The sequence below is a fragment of the Eleutherodactylus coqui genome, chromosome 4, assembly GCF_035609145.1.
Source record: "Eleutherodactylus coqui strain aEleCoq1 chromosome 4, aEleCoq1.hap1, whole genome shotgun sequence".
Taxonomy (NCBI): domain Eukaryota; kingdom Metazoa; phylum Chordata; class Amphibia; order Anura; family Eleutherodactylidae; genus Eleutherodactylus; species Eleutherodactylus coqui.
The window spans coordinates 173,254,498-173,268,481 of record NC_089840.1 but is presented as its reverse complement, the minus strand read 5'-3'; the positions used below and the strand labels follow the sequence as shown (position 1 = coordinate 173,268,481).

At 45.2% G+C, this 13,984-nt stretch overlaps 1 protein-coding gene and 1 long non-coding RNA gene across 2 annotated transcripts in view; one reads left to right on the top strand and one right to left on the bottom strand.

The window, feature by feature from the left end:
* Window positions 1–5,275, bottom strand: part of BMS1 (BMS1 ribosome biogenesis factor) — a 33,889-nt gene extending 28,614 nt beyond the window's left edge. The window contains exons 1-4 of the mRNA XM_066600399.1: window positions 5,199–5,275; window positions 2,098–2,301; window positions 1,562–1,752; window positions 515–594 (exon numbers count right to left, since the gene is read on the bottom strand). Coding sequence (XP_066456496.1) covers window positions 515–594; window positions 1,562–1,752; window positions 2,098–2,273 — 447 coding nt within the window. The 5' untranslated portion in view covers window positions 2,274–2,301; window positions 5,199–5,275. The remainder of the gene's footprint in view (window positions 1–514; window positions 595–1,561; window positions 1,753–2,097; window positions 2,302–5,198) is intronic.
* Window positions 5,276–5,362: 87 nt separating this feature from the next.
* LOC136624787 (uncharacterized) lies at window positions 5,363–9,206 on the top strand. The gene is made up of 3 exons (XR_010792431.1): window positions 5,363–5,462; window positions 5,913–6,046; window positions 8,506–9,206. It is a non-coding gene; the product is annotated as an uncharacterized lncRNA (long non-coding RNA).
* The last annotated feature ends 4,778 nt before the right edge of the window (window positions 9,207–13,984 follow it).

Genomic DNA, 13,984 nt, shown 5'->3' with positions numbered 1-13,984 from the left:
ACAGTGCACAAAGGAACCGGTCAATTACAAGGTCAGCACTGCTACATCTCTATGGACAAAAGAACTACATCCTACAACTAAACATTCCTTAGAAAAGGACTGGGAAAAGAAAGAAAGCAATGGTGAAAGCAGCGGAGGGGAGGACAGTTCTAAATATTGCAGGGGGACCTTCTCTGCTCACATCAGTGTCGTATGAGAGCTGTCATAAGATGTAGACCGGCAGCACCCAGAGGGCCTCACTGGCTTACAATTGGGTCCTCAGGGTTTCACAAGACGCGTGTCCTAATGAAGAACCTTACAATCTCCACCAACAGCTTGCATGATACTCACTACTGTATCTTCAAGGTCTACAGTTGTCAACCCCCAAAACTAGAAGTGACATAAAACTTGTGCCTGACAAATACAATACTAGTCAAGGTGCAGGAACATGGACAATTAACCCCTTCAGAACTAGACTTCAGGTCATTACAGCTTGGGGACTAGACAAGCAAGCAATGTCACCCCAATCATTTACCAAGTCTGCAACTTTGGCCAAATCTATCATTGTATTGATGTCACAGCCGCATTCAATGATGGTGAGACGTCTTTTCTTTCCTAAAATGAAAACAAACATAAGATACAGATTAGACAAAGTAGTGAAAACTAAATCCTGGCCACTGAGGAAGTAGGGTCCCATTTTTTTTCTTGATGCATTGACTTTAATAATATAAACCTGCAGCACACAAAGACCCCGAACAGCTAGCTGAGACCCCACAGCGCAGCAACAGTTTGTATCAGTGGCCAGAGCCAGGTGAAATACCAGAGCAAACTCCCTACAGGCACTGACACTGCGAGGAACGCTGCAGGGAATCTGCATTTAAGGTAGAAGCAATGTGGAGATCTAAAGAAATCTCATCCACAAGGAGCATCGCATATCAAATTGCGGTGCAGATTTTACATCCGCAGCGTTAGTCTATGCTGCAGAAATAATCACTTCAATTGAGGGGATGAAATTCACAACAGAATTCACGGCAAGTCTGTATGTAATATAATGTGTGCAGGGTTTGCCACGGATCCTGTGGATAGGTGATAAAACCTTTTCCACAATCATGATCCAAGGCCCCCATTCATATCCGTATCCTGCCTCCAGTGCGATTGCCATTGTTTGGCTTCGTCCTTGGAGCCAAACAACAAAAATACCAGAAGCACCAGACAGGAATGGCACCAGACGGATCCCGCTGACTATAATTGGGTTTATTTGGCTTCCAGCATGTCATCTAATGCTTTCATGGACAAAATAGCGCAGCATGCTGTGCCGTTCTGTCCAGGATTTTTTGCCGGTTCTGTGCAGATGTGAATGGGGCCCGAGTGATACAAAGACATACGAAGTTACTCCTTATTATCTGTTGGTAAATAATAATACAAAGTGACAGTTTGTGTTCTAGAAGAATCTGAGTACTGGCCCCTGGTGGCCACAGACTGGACATGCTGATTTTTCCCTAGGACAAAATAAAAACTGTCAATAACATTTTATGAATCAGAAATTCTTCATCTTATCCCGTATTACAAGATCAACTCTTACCGGACACAATAGTAACTGGTCCGCGGATCTCAGTCAGCTTCTGCTTGGTAAAGTTTTTAATCAAGCATCGGATCAGGGTACTCTTTCCAACTTTTGGGGGACCAACAACTACCACGACAACAGGAGGTGGCTCTAAAGGAGTTCGGTCCACCACCGGTATATGATGCTTCTTGGTCTTTAGATCCTGTGTCCTGTGATGAGAAGTGAATGGGAACACTTACTGGTCTGCAATACACTGTACAACAAGCATGAGGTCTATAGACGCAGGTTCATCTACAATGACACTATGGCTGCTATAGGATCAGGGAGCCCCAATCTATCCCTTGTAGACAATGTGCCCACCATACATGGGGTCTGAGATGTGGGTTTGCCCTCTAGACACTATGCAACACCTAGCAGATCGCAGTAACTAGTAAAGTAGGCAGATGGAACTGACGATCTGCTATGGGGTTTCCTCTGATGTCCACTAGTAGAACTAAAGGGAGCGCACCGAGTGGACGCAGCAGTTGGGATGGGTAAGATTCTGAATCCTTTACCTGTGGAAATTTCGGGCCATTCGCACAGCGGACTGCACTGCAAACGCTTTGGGGTTCCTCTTCCTGGCATCTTCCTCGGTACCAGCTCCGCCATCACCCTGCTGCCGCTTACGCTTCTTGTTGGCTTTCGTCCCGCTGTTTTTCTTGCGATGTTTCTTTTGCTCTTTTTCCTCCATCTTTGTAGCGTTATCTGCGTGTAGATGTCTGTGGAATATAAAGCCGTGCCATAATACGTGCGCCGACCTTGGTCAAACAGGGATCAAAAGGGTTTTCTGGCATCAGACTGCAATGGGAAACCAAAGCCTGGAACATGTTTATAACTTATTGATATGGTGCTAATTTCCGCTAGGCTGCCAGTTGTAGAAGACGTGAGACAAACTCCTGTGCTCAGGGAAGGAAGAACACACCAGAAAACACAATTAGAGGGGCTAAAAGAAGAAGACCCCTTGTGTAAGTCCTGGAGCAGAGAATACCAAAACTTGTGCTTGATAAAGGAGCAACTGGAGCTCCGAAATGCGTTGCATCCTTCTCTTTTGTCAAATAAAATACTTATCCTTTTGACTTCACCACGGAGGTCCTATTATTCTTGATGACTACTCTGCATTGATTACACAAGAGGTCTACTTCTTGTAGCCTCTCTAATTGTATTAACTTATTGGTGTTTTCTGGTGTGTTCTTGGTTTCCCGAGCGCAGGAGTTCTTTCCTTATTTATAAGGCTGCCTGTCCACGGGCATTGGGGTATCCGCCGCCGGGAGCAGGAGCCAGCAGACTGATCTCCGCAGTCAGCCTATCTGACAGATAGCCTGACTGCGGAGAATCGCGGCAATTCGCAGCATGCTCAGATTTGCCGGCCGGGAGCATTCTCCGCTCGTGGACAGGGGGGCTGCGCTTTCCATAGCAATGCTATGGAAAGTGTGCATTGCGTTCCCTGCAGCTGGATTATCGCCGCGGGGAAATAATCCAAAAATGCTCGTGGACAGGCAGCCTTACTCATTTCCTCCGGGGGTGTCGCACCCCAGCCTTTCTCCTTGGATGTCCTTTGGGACAGGGTTTCCCTCACCTATGACACATCCTCTGCTCACACTCTTTGGCCTTTATGCAATAAACCGCTATAGGTTCACTTCACCAATCTCCTGCCTACAATCGGCAGAGGTGCTGTCCTGACCATACTTTGGCATATCATGACATAATTTATGCATGCATAACATGCAGGGAATGGAGCTCATTGATTTCAATGGGTTCGTTCGTAAGTGTGCATTTTTTACGAAATGTTTGATTGTGTGAAAAAAGGAGCGGCATGCCCTATTTTAGTGCGCATTACACATTGCAATAGGCATTGAAGTGAATAGGCCGACGCAAATTCTCAGGAATCCTCTGTATTAGCACAGCAAGTCAGTGGGCCCTTCTGTGTACTTTCTGTGAGTGAAACAATACGCAGTGTATTTCTGCGCACAAAAACCTGCAGCAGCGGGTAAAGTATGTAATTTTTCAGTTACATAAATACACAACGTATTTATATGACTGATTTATTTTAATCTTCTATTTATTATGGCAAATATAAGAAAAAATACTTTCATCACCACAAGGTTTCTAGACAACATAGAAGGGGGTTCTTTACTGTAAGAGCAGTGAGACTATGGAACTCTCTGCCTGAGAACGTGGTGATGGTGGTATGATATAAGAGTACAAAACTGTATTTTTGCTCGCATGGCAGGTGCATTTGTGCGCGACAGATGAACACTCAACAATTTAAATGGCTATTTACCCCAAGTTCCAGATGTGTTCTTTCATTCATAGAATTAAGCAGCGCGTCCGGCATCCTCTCGCACATCGCACACATTTGCGCACCCTACATTGACTTCTATGGTGGCCATTGCTGTGCACATGTGCAGCAAGACAGAGCAGGTCTTATTTTACGTGTGCACAAAAATGGAAATGTAAATGAAGCCATATGTGCAAATATAGTGTGCAGCCAGCGTAGTCCAGCGTTTCTCGCCTCAAGTACTCGCAGCAGGTCAGGATTAGAGGATATTCTTTCCACGTGCAGCTGCTATCCTCCACCTTATTGCTGAAGCGTCACCTCTGTCACCACCGCACTAACGACGTACCATACATTAATTATGCAGCGAACATGAATTACGGCCCTCACAGCTGAGATGCAGGAAGGGGGTCCCGGGTCCCCTCTCTTCCTCAGGAGGAGGAGACCAAGTGAAATGGCAGCCATACACGCTTGCCCACCGCTCTCTGTCCAATCCCGTCACTGCGGATAGATGCAGTAGCCCTCAGCGAGCAGGAGAGGGGGCGCGGGGGCCGTTCTGGGGGAAATCACACCAATCACCTATCTTGCGTGCAGGTGACAAAAGTCTATCCTGGAGAGGCCCCTCTAATGGTGACAGTCACTAGTTAAGTCATTAGCGAGCTGCGATGTCACCACAGCGGCGTCTCGGTCAGCAGCAAACGCTACGTGGAGCCATAGTCAGTATTATCATCAATTTATTTGGTAGAGATGGATCAGAAGTGGGGGGTAAGGGGTGGGTGAAAAATGTAATCAAAAAATGGGAAATTTTAATACTTGTCTCTGATCGTAGCGTGATGCGAACAAAGAGAATAACGTATGAGGGAGCTCTTACACAGAGCGATCGTTAAAGAAAAACGTCTCTGGATTGCTAGGATCTGAGCACTGAGTGAACGCGGCCGGACGCCAACTCAGGCGTGAGCTTTCATTTTACACAAGAGTAGAAATGACCGGTCGCTCTAAACGTGGATCATTCAGTCGTGTTTGTCTGCCTGTATGGAGACCGAACGATCCTGAAATAAACAATCTTTGTGCTTATATTGACAGCAAACTGCGACTGTCCGGGCGGACGACTATCGCTATGTGTAACAGCGTCCTAACTGCACATGTAGCGCCGTCCATAGGGGCCACAGAGGGCATGATGGAATATTACACGTCTTATTAACCAAGACTTATACATGGAAGAAGTGCAGCTCTAAGGCTCATTATACATTCCTGGCAGACCTCCCTCCACCGCTGCGGGCAGTATAAGAGGCTCATGAGAAATGCTGCTACTTGTAGTACATTACCGCCATCACTACTTACTGCCAATAACTCGGAGGTCCCGGCTTCTATAATCCAGCTCACACAGTGCACATGGTCGCTGCTTCCGCCGGAAGTGTCCACTGCTCTAGTGACACGTAAGGAAACAGATCTCAGGCGGAACCAATGCGCGCATCGCGGCCGGAAGTGAGGGGTGTCCGCAGGAATTCCGCACGGGGCGGCAGGGAACACCGTCGGACTGCAGGGTATGGGGGGTGTTCCGGTGTACGTACCGTCGTGGCTTCAGTAGCTCGCTGAGAAAGTAGGGTGAGGGTCCTGTGTGTGACCGTGCAGATACCAGGGGACACCGGGCCTATCACCTATACTATCACCTATCACGGCCTCATAAATGCCGGCATTAGTTTGCGTCCGTGACGCTTATTTACGGCGCACTTCTTTACGATTTCTAGCATAGTTTGCACCAGAAAGCTGTTGTATTGTGAATAGTAAATCCCCCCCCCCCCATAGTCGCTGCATGTATGTGTGTATTATACATCCATGTTGTATCCGTGTTCACTGCGTGCTTCACATGCAAAAATACCAAAAGGGAAGAATACTGAACTGAAGCTGCGTTCGCACTTCGCAGATTTCACTCAGTTGGAATGTAATTGGGGGAAATCCACAGTGGATCAGTGATGTGAGACCACTCGCTAAAGGGGGCTTCACGCTTATTTTATATGGTTGTGCCCAAAACTATACAATATATACTCTCCGCAGTCCAACGCCGCCATGTCACCCAACCCGAAGGCCTGCTGACGTCCCGTAGACCTGCCGATCAAACAGAAAAAGTGGAATGCAGCACAACCTTTAAGTGAAGGAGTGTGGCTATAATCTTGCTTGATAAAGGCCTGGTATGTGAGGTCGAAACGGCGCAGTCTTTTTATGCCTTTATACTGGGGAATAAAAGAAGATTTTTCTAAGTAAAGTTATCCAGTGTGCTGGTCCTCCTTTTGAAATTTTCCTGTTCCGTAGACCTTCCACATGGCAGTCAGGTTTATGGGATGTCATTAGTGACAGCCGTGTCATCAACCCACCTGAGCGCTGCAGCACTGATCAGCAGCAGACCAGAGCTGGGAACAGGGGTCCCGTGACCTTTCCCCCCCCGGAATTTACGGATACAGTCATGTGAATGAGCCCTTAATAACACCAATCTCTCGTCTGAATCCGTTCCTCATCGTGTTTGTTTACACTCCTTTATATATATAATTTTTATATATATATATATATATATATATATATATATATATATATATAATTATTTTTTTATTTTTTTTAAAACATATCCCTAGAACTTGGTTACTGTATCCTCTCACAGTAGATTGTAGTAGTAGTGACCTCTACTGGCTGAAGTTGGACACCACACCCAATAAAAGGCTAATTCTGCCTATCCACGGGTGTAGCGATATCCCGTGGCAGTTCTCTGCCGCCGGGGAGGAGGAGACAGCTGACGGTTCTCTGACAAATAGGCTCACCGCAGAGAATCGCAGCATGCTGCGATTTGAATCCCGTGAACGGAGAATCGCTATGATTTTCTGCTCAAGGGACACGGCTGCGCTTTCCATAGCAACGCTATGGAAAGCTTCAGACAGCGTGATTCGCCGGCGATGCAATATAAGCATCTCCCCCCTCCCGAAAATCAGTGTGGGGTTAATGCTGCCAAAAACACGGTACTAAGTTTTGCTGCAGTTTTAGCAGTGGTGAAACCGCTGCCCATTCATTTCAATGGGTGACACAGGGCTGAAAACGTGTAAAAATAGAACATACAACGCTGTTAAAGTGCAGCGTTGAAGACTCTGCGTTTTCAGCCCTGTGTGAGCAGCCCCATTAAAATGAATGGGTGTGTTGTACAGCGCTGTACAAAAACGCCTGTGTGAGGGAGGCCTAAAAGGTTGAAATAATACTTTGGAATATCGGGTCTCCTTCAATACAATATGCCCCCAGATCCTGAAGCGCAGAGGAATTTTTCTATACACATTTGGATTTCTTCCATTGTTCCAGAAGTCACGGACCATAGACACAACGGACAGGAGGGAACACACTGACTTCTATGGGAGGCTGTTCTGGCATTCCAGTCGTCTGGTCATATTTAACTATGGTCCCAGGGTTGCTCTTACTTTTACCACCATCTAAATAGTTTATACCGGTGAATTTACTTTTTTTCTTATCTGATTGCTGAAACTTTCCAGACATAGAGTACCTTGTCTGTATGCTGTCAGTGAATGGGAACTTTATGATTTTTCTTACTGTGCAGGGAGGGGAGGAGGTGAGTTGTGACCATCTTCTATTGTGAATAATGGATCGATGTGTTATCTTTGTAGAAGTGTTTATTTTTCGTTGTAATCCAGCCTGTGAAGATACGGATAGGAATGCTGAACACTTTTCTCTACAAGACAGGAAATGTCCTATTATTATTAGGGTTAAGGCCCATTTAGATGGTGGTATATTTGGGCCAAGTGCTGTCTGTATATTCTAAGCACAGCACACGGACTCACTATAGCCCATTAGTAAATACACCACACAGACCTTCACAAAATTATTGCATGTTCAATTATTTTCAGATTTTTTTTGGTTGGTTTAAACCTATAGCCTGCTGCATGTGTAAATAATGCCATTAACCTAAAAGAGAGACACCCCAAAAAATGTCAGTTTGTAGCACATTTAGGGCCTTATTTATGGTGCATTTTTAATACACAGCATGCTATAGGAAAGGTGTTTTCTTTGTGTCTTCTTATGGACTTTATCATTGAAAAAAAAACAACTGAAAAAAGTGCCCAAAACTTCTACATGAATTTAAAACATATTGTACTTCATTTAGGCGGTTAAAATAGACCGATAGAATTTGTGTATATTTATTAAAAGCGTCAACATTGGAAACATTGTCAAAAACTGTCATTTTTTTTTTCACGGTTTCAACTGCAGTATGTCAAATATGTGCAAACATGCTGTACAAATTTTTGGTTATCTATATATTTCCATCTATTTGCTTTATTCTGGAAGCACATTTGAAAAACTTCAGTTTTTTTAACCATTTAGGAGACGTACAAATTTAACATTACTTGTTAAAATTTTGAGGAACATTTTGTTTTCCTGCACCAAGCCAAGATTGTAAAGGCTCCTAGGTGTCAAAATGACAGATACTCCCACAAATGACCCCGTTTTAAAAACTACACCCCTTAATATATTCACAGAGGGGGGTCAGGAGTATTTTGACCCCACAGTTTTTTCAGGAGTTAATGCAATTTAGAGATAAAAAATGAAATTTCATATTTTTGCAAATATGTCATTTTAAAGACAGTTCTTTTTTCTGTAGTGAACATGAAAATGAGGATGCACGGCTGTGGATCAAGATGGATGCCCCTGCTTGTCCTGTATTCAGAAACATACCCATTGTGGCCCTAATCTTATGTCTGTACGTATAACGAGGCCCAAAGTGAAAGGAAATAAAATGAAAGTGACATTTTGCTTGAAGGTGCTTCAGGCCCTATTGCCCACTTGTAGAGTCCTTGAGCAGCCAAAGCGATAGAGAACCCCCATAAATGATCCCATTTTGAAAACTAGGCCCCTTAACAAATTCATCTAGGGTTGTATTGCGTATTTTGACTCCACTGATTTTAAATCAATCTTAGCAAAGCAGAAGGAAAAAATTACAATTTTCATTTTTTTTGGCAATTGTATCATTTCAAGAACAGGTATTTTTTACACATATGAATGGAGATTTGCATCCCAAAATGGACCCCCCTGTTTGTCCCGTGTTCAGAAACATACAAATTGTAGCCCTAATCTACTTACAAGACACATGGCTAGGCCTATAATGGAAGGAACACCCTTTGGATTTCAGGGCACAACTGAATGAATTCCAGGCCCCATTGCTCAATTGTAGAGCCATCACGGTTCCAAAATGATAGAACGCCCCCACAAGTGTCCCTATTTTGAAATCTAGACCCCTTTGCCCATTTATCTAGGCTATACTGTGTATGTTGACCCCACAGTTGTTTGCAAAATTTATTATAAAGCAGGTGAAAAATAAATACAATTTAATTTTTTTCATAAATGTCACTTTCATGAGTTTTCTTTGTTTCAAGCAGGAAAAACTGGGGAGATGCACCTCAAATTTTATAGCACCAGTTCTGTGTTCAGCAATACCCCCATTGTAACCCCAATCTGCCTTAAAGACATATGGCTCGGCCTATAATGGAGGGAACACCCATTGTATTTCTTCACCTCAGCGGCAGGGATGGGGTGTAGAAAGTGGCGCTCTGTGAGGCTTCGTAAGCTTGCCGAGGTGCGGCGGTCTAACACAGAAGGTGCTCAACAAGCTGCTCCTGGAAATGCAAAAAGGTGAACATTCCGGGTCGTCTTGTAAATTATGTAGGCATTACAGATAGCGGTCTGAATAATACCGGGCTCACATGGTTGTATGTGGAATTCGAGTGCAGAGACCTGCAGTGAATCTCAGCTGTGAGCCCGACCGTGGCCCTGCGTACGGCCGCGTAATGTACTGCGCATAACTGTGTACTCACTCAGGCGGTCATGCGCAGTACATGCTTTTTCTTTGTTTATAGTTCCCGTGCCGTCGCTTAGTGATTATGCGAGTACCCGCAGCCCATACACAATGTAATTGTGTATGGGCTACAGGTATATCCGTGACCAGAGCGCACAATGGGCTTTATGTCATGGATATTCACGGTAACATAGAACATGCTGTGTTCTGTTATCTATGAGTTAATTACGTAATTCCAACCCGCTAATTAATGTGTGCGGAATTGTGTAATCCAATGCATTTGATTGATCCACGTCTTACTGCGGCTCAAAGGCATGCGTATTTCGCAATTCCTATTCGGCCGTGTGAGATTAGCCTAAGGTAGATCTCTACCTTTTTATACCATTGAATAATGGCGATCATATGACTGGGGACCGCTCAAGGAGGTCTCCAGTCACCACTCCAGGTTCTCGGCTACCTTTGGTAGCCAGGAGGAAGGAGATTTTACACTTACCGGGCCCTCTGCATATGTGTGCGTCAGTATGCTGGCGGGCAGATGCGCAGAAGCTGCGGAAAGGTCTGCAGATAAGGATCGTGTCAGGGAATAAATCCGGGGCCTTTGGCTAGTCTCACATGACCGTTTTTGAATTGCTGAATCTGCAATTGTCGCCCGTACGAACGATCTGCAGTATCCTGCACACATTCAAACAATAGAACATTCGCATATTCAGTCACATGAGCTGATTGCGATTTCCGCTCACAGAAATAAAATCACAGCATATTCTTTTTTGTGTTGATGCTGCATGGAAGGCTTCAATTGACATTGCGGATGGGTTGTGGGTATCCACATCATTGCCTAGCGACGGCGCAGGAAAGAGACGTATTTAAGAAAAAATCTGTATTGTGCATGTCTAATGGTGGCTCACCGTGTACATCTGCATAGGATATACTAGCCACACACAGTTGTCAGCCAGGGACAGGGCTGAAATCTGCTGCAGGCTCCTGCATGCAGAATCCGCCCCCTCCGCTTGAGATCGGCCTTAGGCTGACGCCACATGAACAGGTTGGATTCTGCATGCATAAGCCTGCAAGGTAATCCGAACCGGTGACCGCGTGTACCTTTAAATATCTGTACTGCAGATGGCTACAGCGGCTAACCGTCAGTCATGCGCAATACAGATTTTTTTCAAAATCTCATCTTTTTCCGTGCTGTCGCTAGGCGATACCGCGGGTACTGACAGCCTATCTGCAATATCAATTGCGGATGGTCCGTGGGTCAAGACGGATTCTATTAACGTCAGTGGAAGCCGTCCATGTGAAAATCGCACGAAAATATAATATGCTGCGATTTTTGTATAGCATATTCCAAATATTTTTTTCTGTGGACCCGCAGTGCGGACCACAGATTCCGCAATTTAAATCCGTTCATGTGCCACTGGACTTGGGTAAGTAATTTCATCTGCCCTCATGGATAGGATTCGTGAGGGAAGGTGAAACACTAACTTTTTAAACTTTACATGATCACCATTATCCGCTGGATATCGGTGATCACGTCACTGGAGACCGCATAGCGTGGCCCCGTTGGCATCTCCCTGCTCTCTACTATCTCTGTGCGCAGGAAGATTTTAAATTTCCCGACCTACTGCGCATGCACCTGACATTTTGCCCTTGGCGAGCATACGTAGGACCGGATCGCGGCGGGACATCGCATAGGCCGGAGGTGAGTAGCTTCGGCTTCCATCACAGATCCGATCTAATGAAGCAAATTTGCAAATACCGTAGTCTTGATTAAAAATATCCAGCCATTTTGTGTCTACAGCACCTACGTAGAGCTGTGTGTCTCCATAGTAACAGACTACAAACAAACCCTGTGTCGTCTGATTTTGCAGTTATATTCTCTTCCATCTTTCCACTATTACTTGATAACACAACAATGGTAGATCAAAATGTATGTCAATTAGTTGCTTTGTTCTGTTAAATATTAATTACATAATAAATAGTAATATGACTAAAAATGATAAACTTCAAGGACAGAGCACTAATATCACCCATAACTATAATACACTCTTGTCAAAAAAAATCATGGCCCTAGAAGAAGTTCTCGTTTGGCTGCAAAACTCTGCATTCAGTTACATCTCAGGCACATATACAGATGATGAGAGTTGTGGTAATTAGATGAACGGTCTTGTCACCAGAGACTGTAAAAGTGGTTCCCCCCTTGGCCTATAAAAGGCTCTCGAAGGCTCCTTGTGTGTAGTGACCTCTTCTGTTTGTGTAGAGCTTGTTGACCACTAGACGCCTCTACGATGCAGAGAAGAAATTTTTCACCCCGTTACCAGAGTCTGAGAGGGGCACATTATTGGAGTGCGAGAAGCTGGATGGTCGAATCGATGAATTGTCCCCACTCGGGACGCTTTGACCAGACTGTTAGAGGGTGTTGGGACCAGTGGATGTGTGAGGACACACAAGGTGACCGGGCTCAGGACCCTCGACAGACCACCAATAGAGAGGAGCGTCTGATCGTCAGACAAGCACAAGCAGCTCCAACTCTTTTGTTGTCTGTCAGAACCATTTCGAGGTGCTTGGCTGAATGATATTTAGTCTTATTATGGGTACTGTCTTTAACACCCACCGTCACCTCCGTTTTGAAGTATCATTGTGAACAGTAAAACTGGATGCTACAGTGTGGAACTGGGTTGTCTTCAGCGACGTATTCAGGTTTAGTTTGGGCACTAATGACTGTCGTGTTCATGGCTGGAGACATCAGGGTCAGCGCCTCAATCCTGCCTTTGCTGTGGAGCAGCACACTGCACCTAGTAGTGTTACGAGGGACAATGACAGCTCAGTGAAATGTTCAGGACATCCTGCAGCCTTATATGTTCCTATCATGGCATTCTAAGAGGTATTTTCCAGCAGGATAATGCTCAGCCGCACACACAAGGGGGTCACAGGAATGTCCCCACAACATTGTCACACTTCCGTGGCTGTCCGGTCACCAGCTTTATCACCAATAGTACATGGATGAGACCGCCTGGGATGCCAACTTTGAGTTTGCATGAACTAGAGGCTCAGTTACAGCAAATGTACAGTGATATGCCACAGGATATAATACAGAATCTGTATGCCTCCATGACCGCCCGGATTACATCTTGTATCCAAGCTACAGGCAGTACAATAGGGTGCTAGAACCTCCATTCCCAGTGGCCCAAGAGGGTACTAGAGCCTCCATGCCCACTCGTATCACATCTTGTATCCAAGCTAGACATAGCCCAACAGGTTACTTGAGCCTCCATGCCCACCCATATCACATCTTGATCCAAGCTACAGGCAGTACAACAGGGTACTAGAGTCTTCATATCTACTCGTATCACATATTGTATCCAAATAGAGGTGGTAAAACAGGGTACTAGAGCCTCCATGCCCGCCTCACATCTTGGATCCAAGCTACAGGTGGTACATAGGGTACTACAGCCTCCATATCTGCCTGTATCACATCCTATATCCAAGTTACAGGCAGCCCAACAGGGTACTAGAGCCTCCACGCCCACCCATATCACATCTTGTTTCCAAGCTAGAGGCGGCCCATTCATATCACATCTTGTATCCAAGCTAGAGGTGGTATAAAAATGGACTACCACCTCCATATCCGCCCGCATCACATCTTGTATTTAAGCTAGAGGTGGCCCAAGAGGGTACTAGAGCCTCTATGCCTGCTCGTATCACATCGTGTATCCAAGCTAGAGGCGGTACAGCAGGGTACTAGAGCCTCCATATTTGCTCTTATCATATCTTGTACCCAAGCTCGAGGTGGTACAGCAGGGTACTAGAGCCTCCATGCCCAGCCATATCACATCTTGTATCAAAGCTAGAAGCAACCCAGCAGGGTGCTAAAGCCTCCATGCCCACCCATATCACATCTTACACCAAGGTAGAGGTGGTACAACAGAGTACTAGAGCCTCCATGACACCCATATTACATCCTGTATCCAAGCTAGAGGCAGTCCACCCATATCACATCTTGTATCCAAGCTAGAGGCGTCGCAACAGTGTACTAGAGTCTCCATATCTGTCTGTATCACATTTTGTATTTAAGCTAGAGGTGGCCCAACAGGGTACTAGAGCCTCCATGCCCACTCATATCACATCTTGTATACAAGCTAGAGGCAGCCCACCTATATCACATCTTGTATCCAAGCCAGAGGCGGTACAGCAGGGTATTAGAGCCTTCCAACAAGTTCTTCACAATGAATGACCCTTTTCCTCTGATATTCTAATCACTTACTAATAATAACGTTACAAACAGATAAAA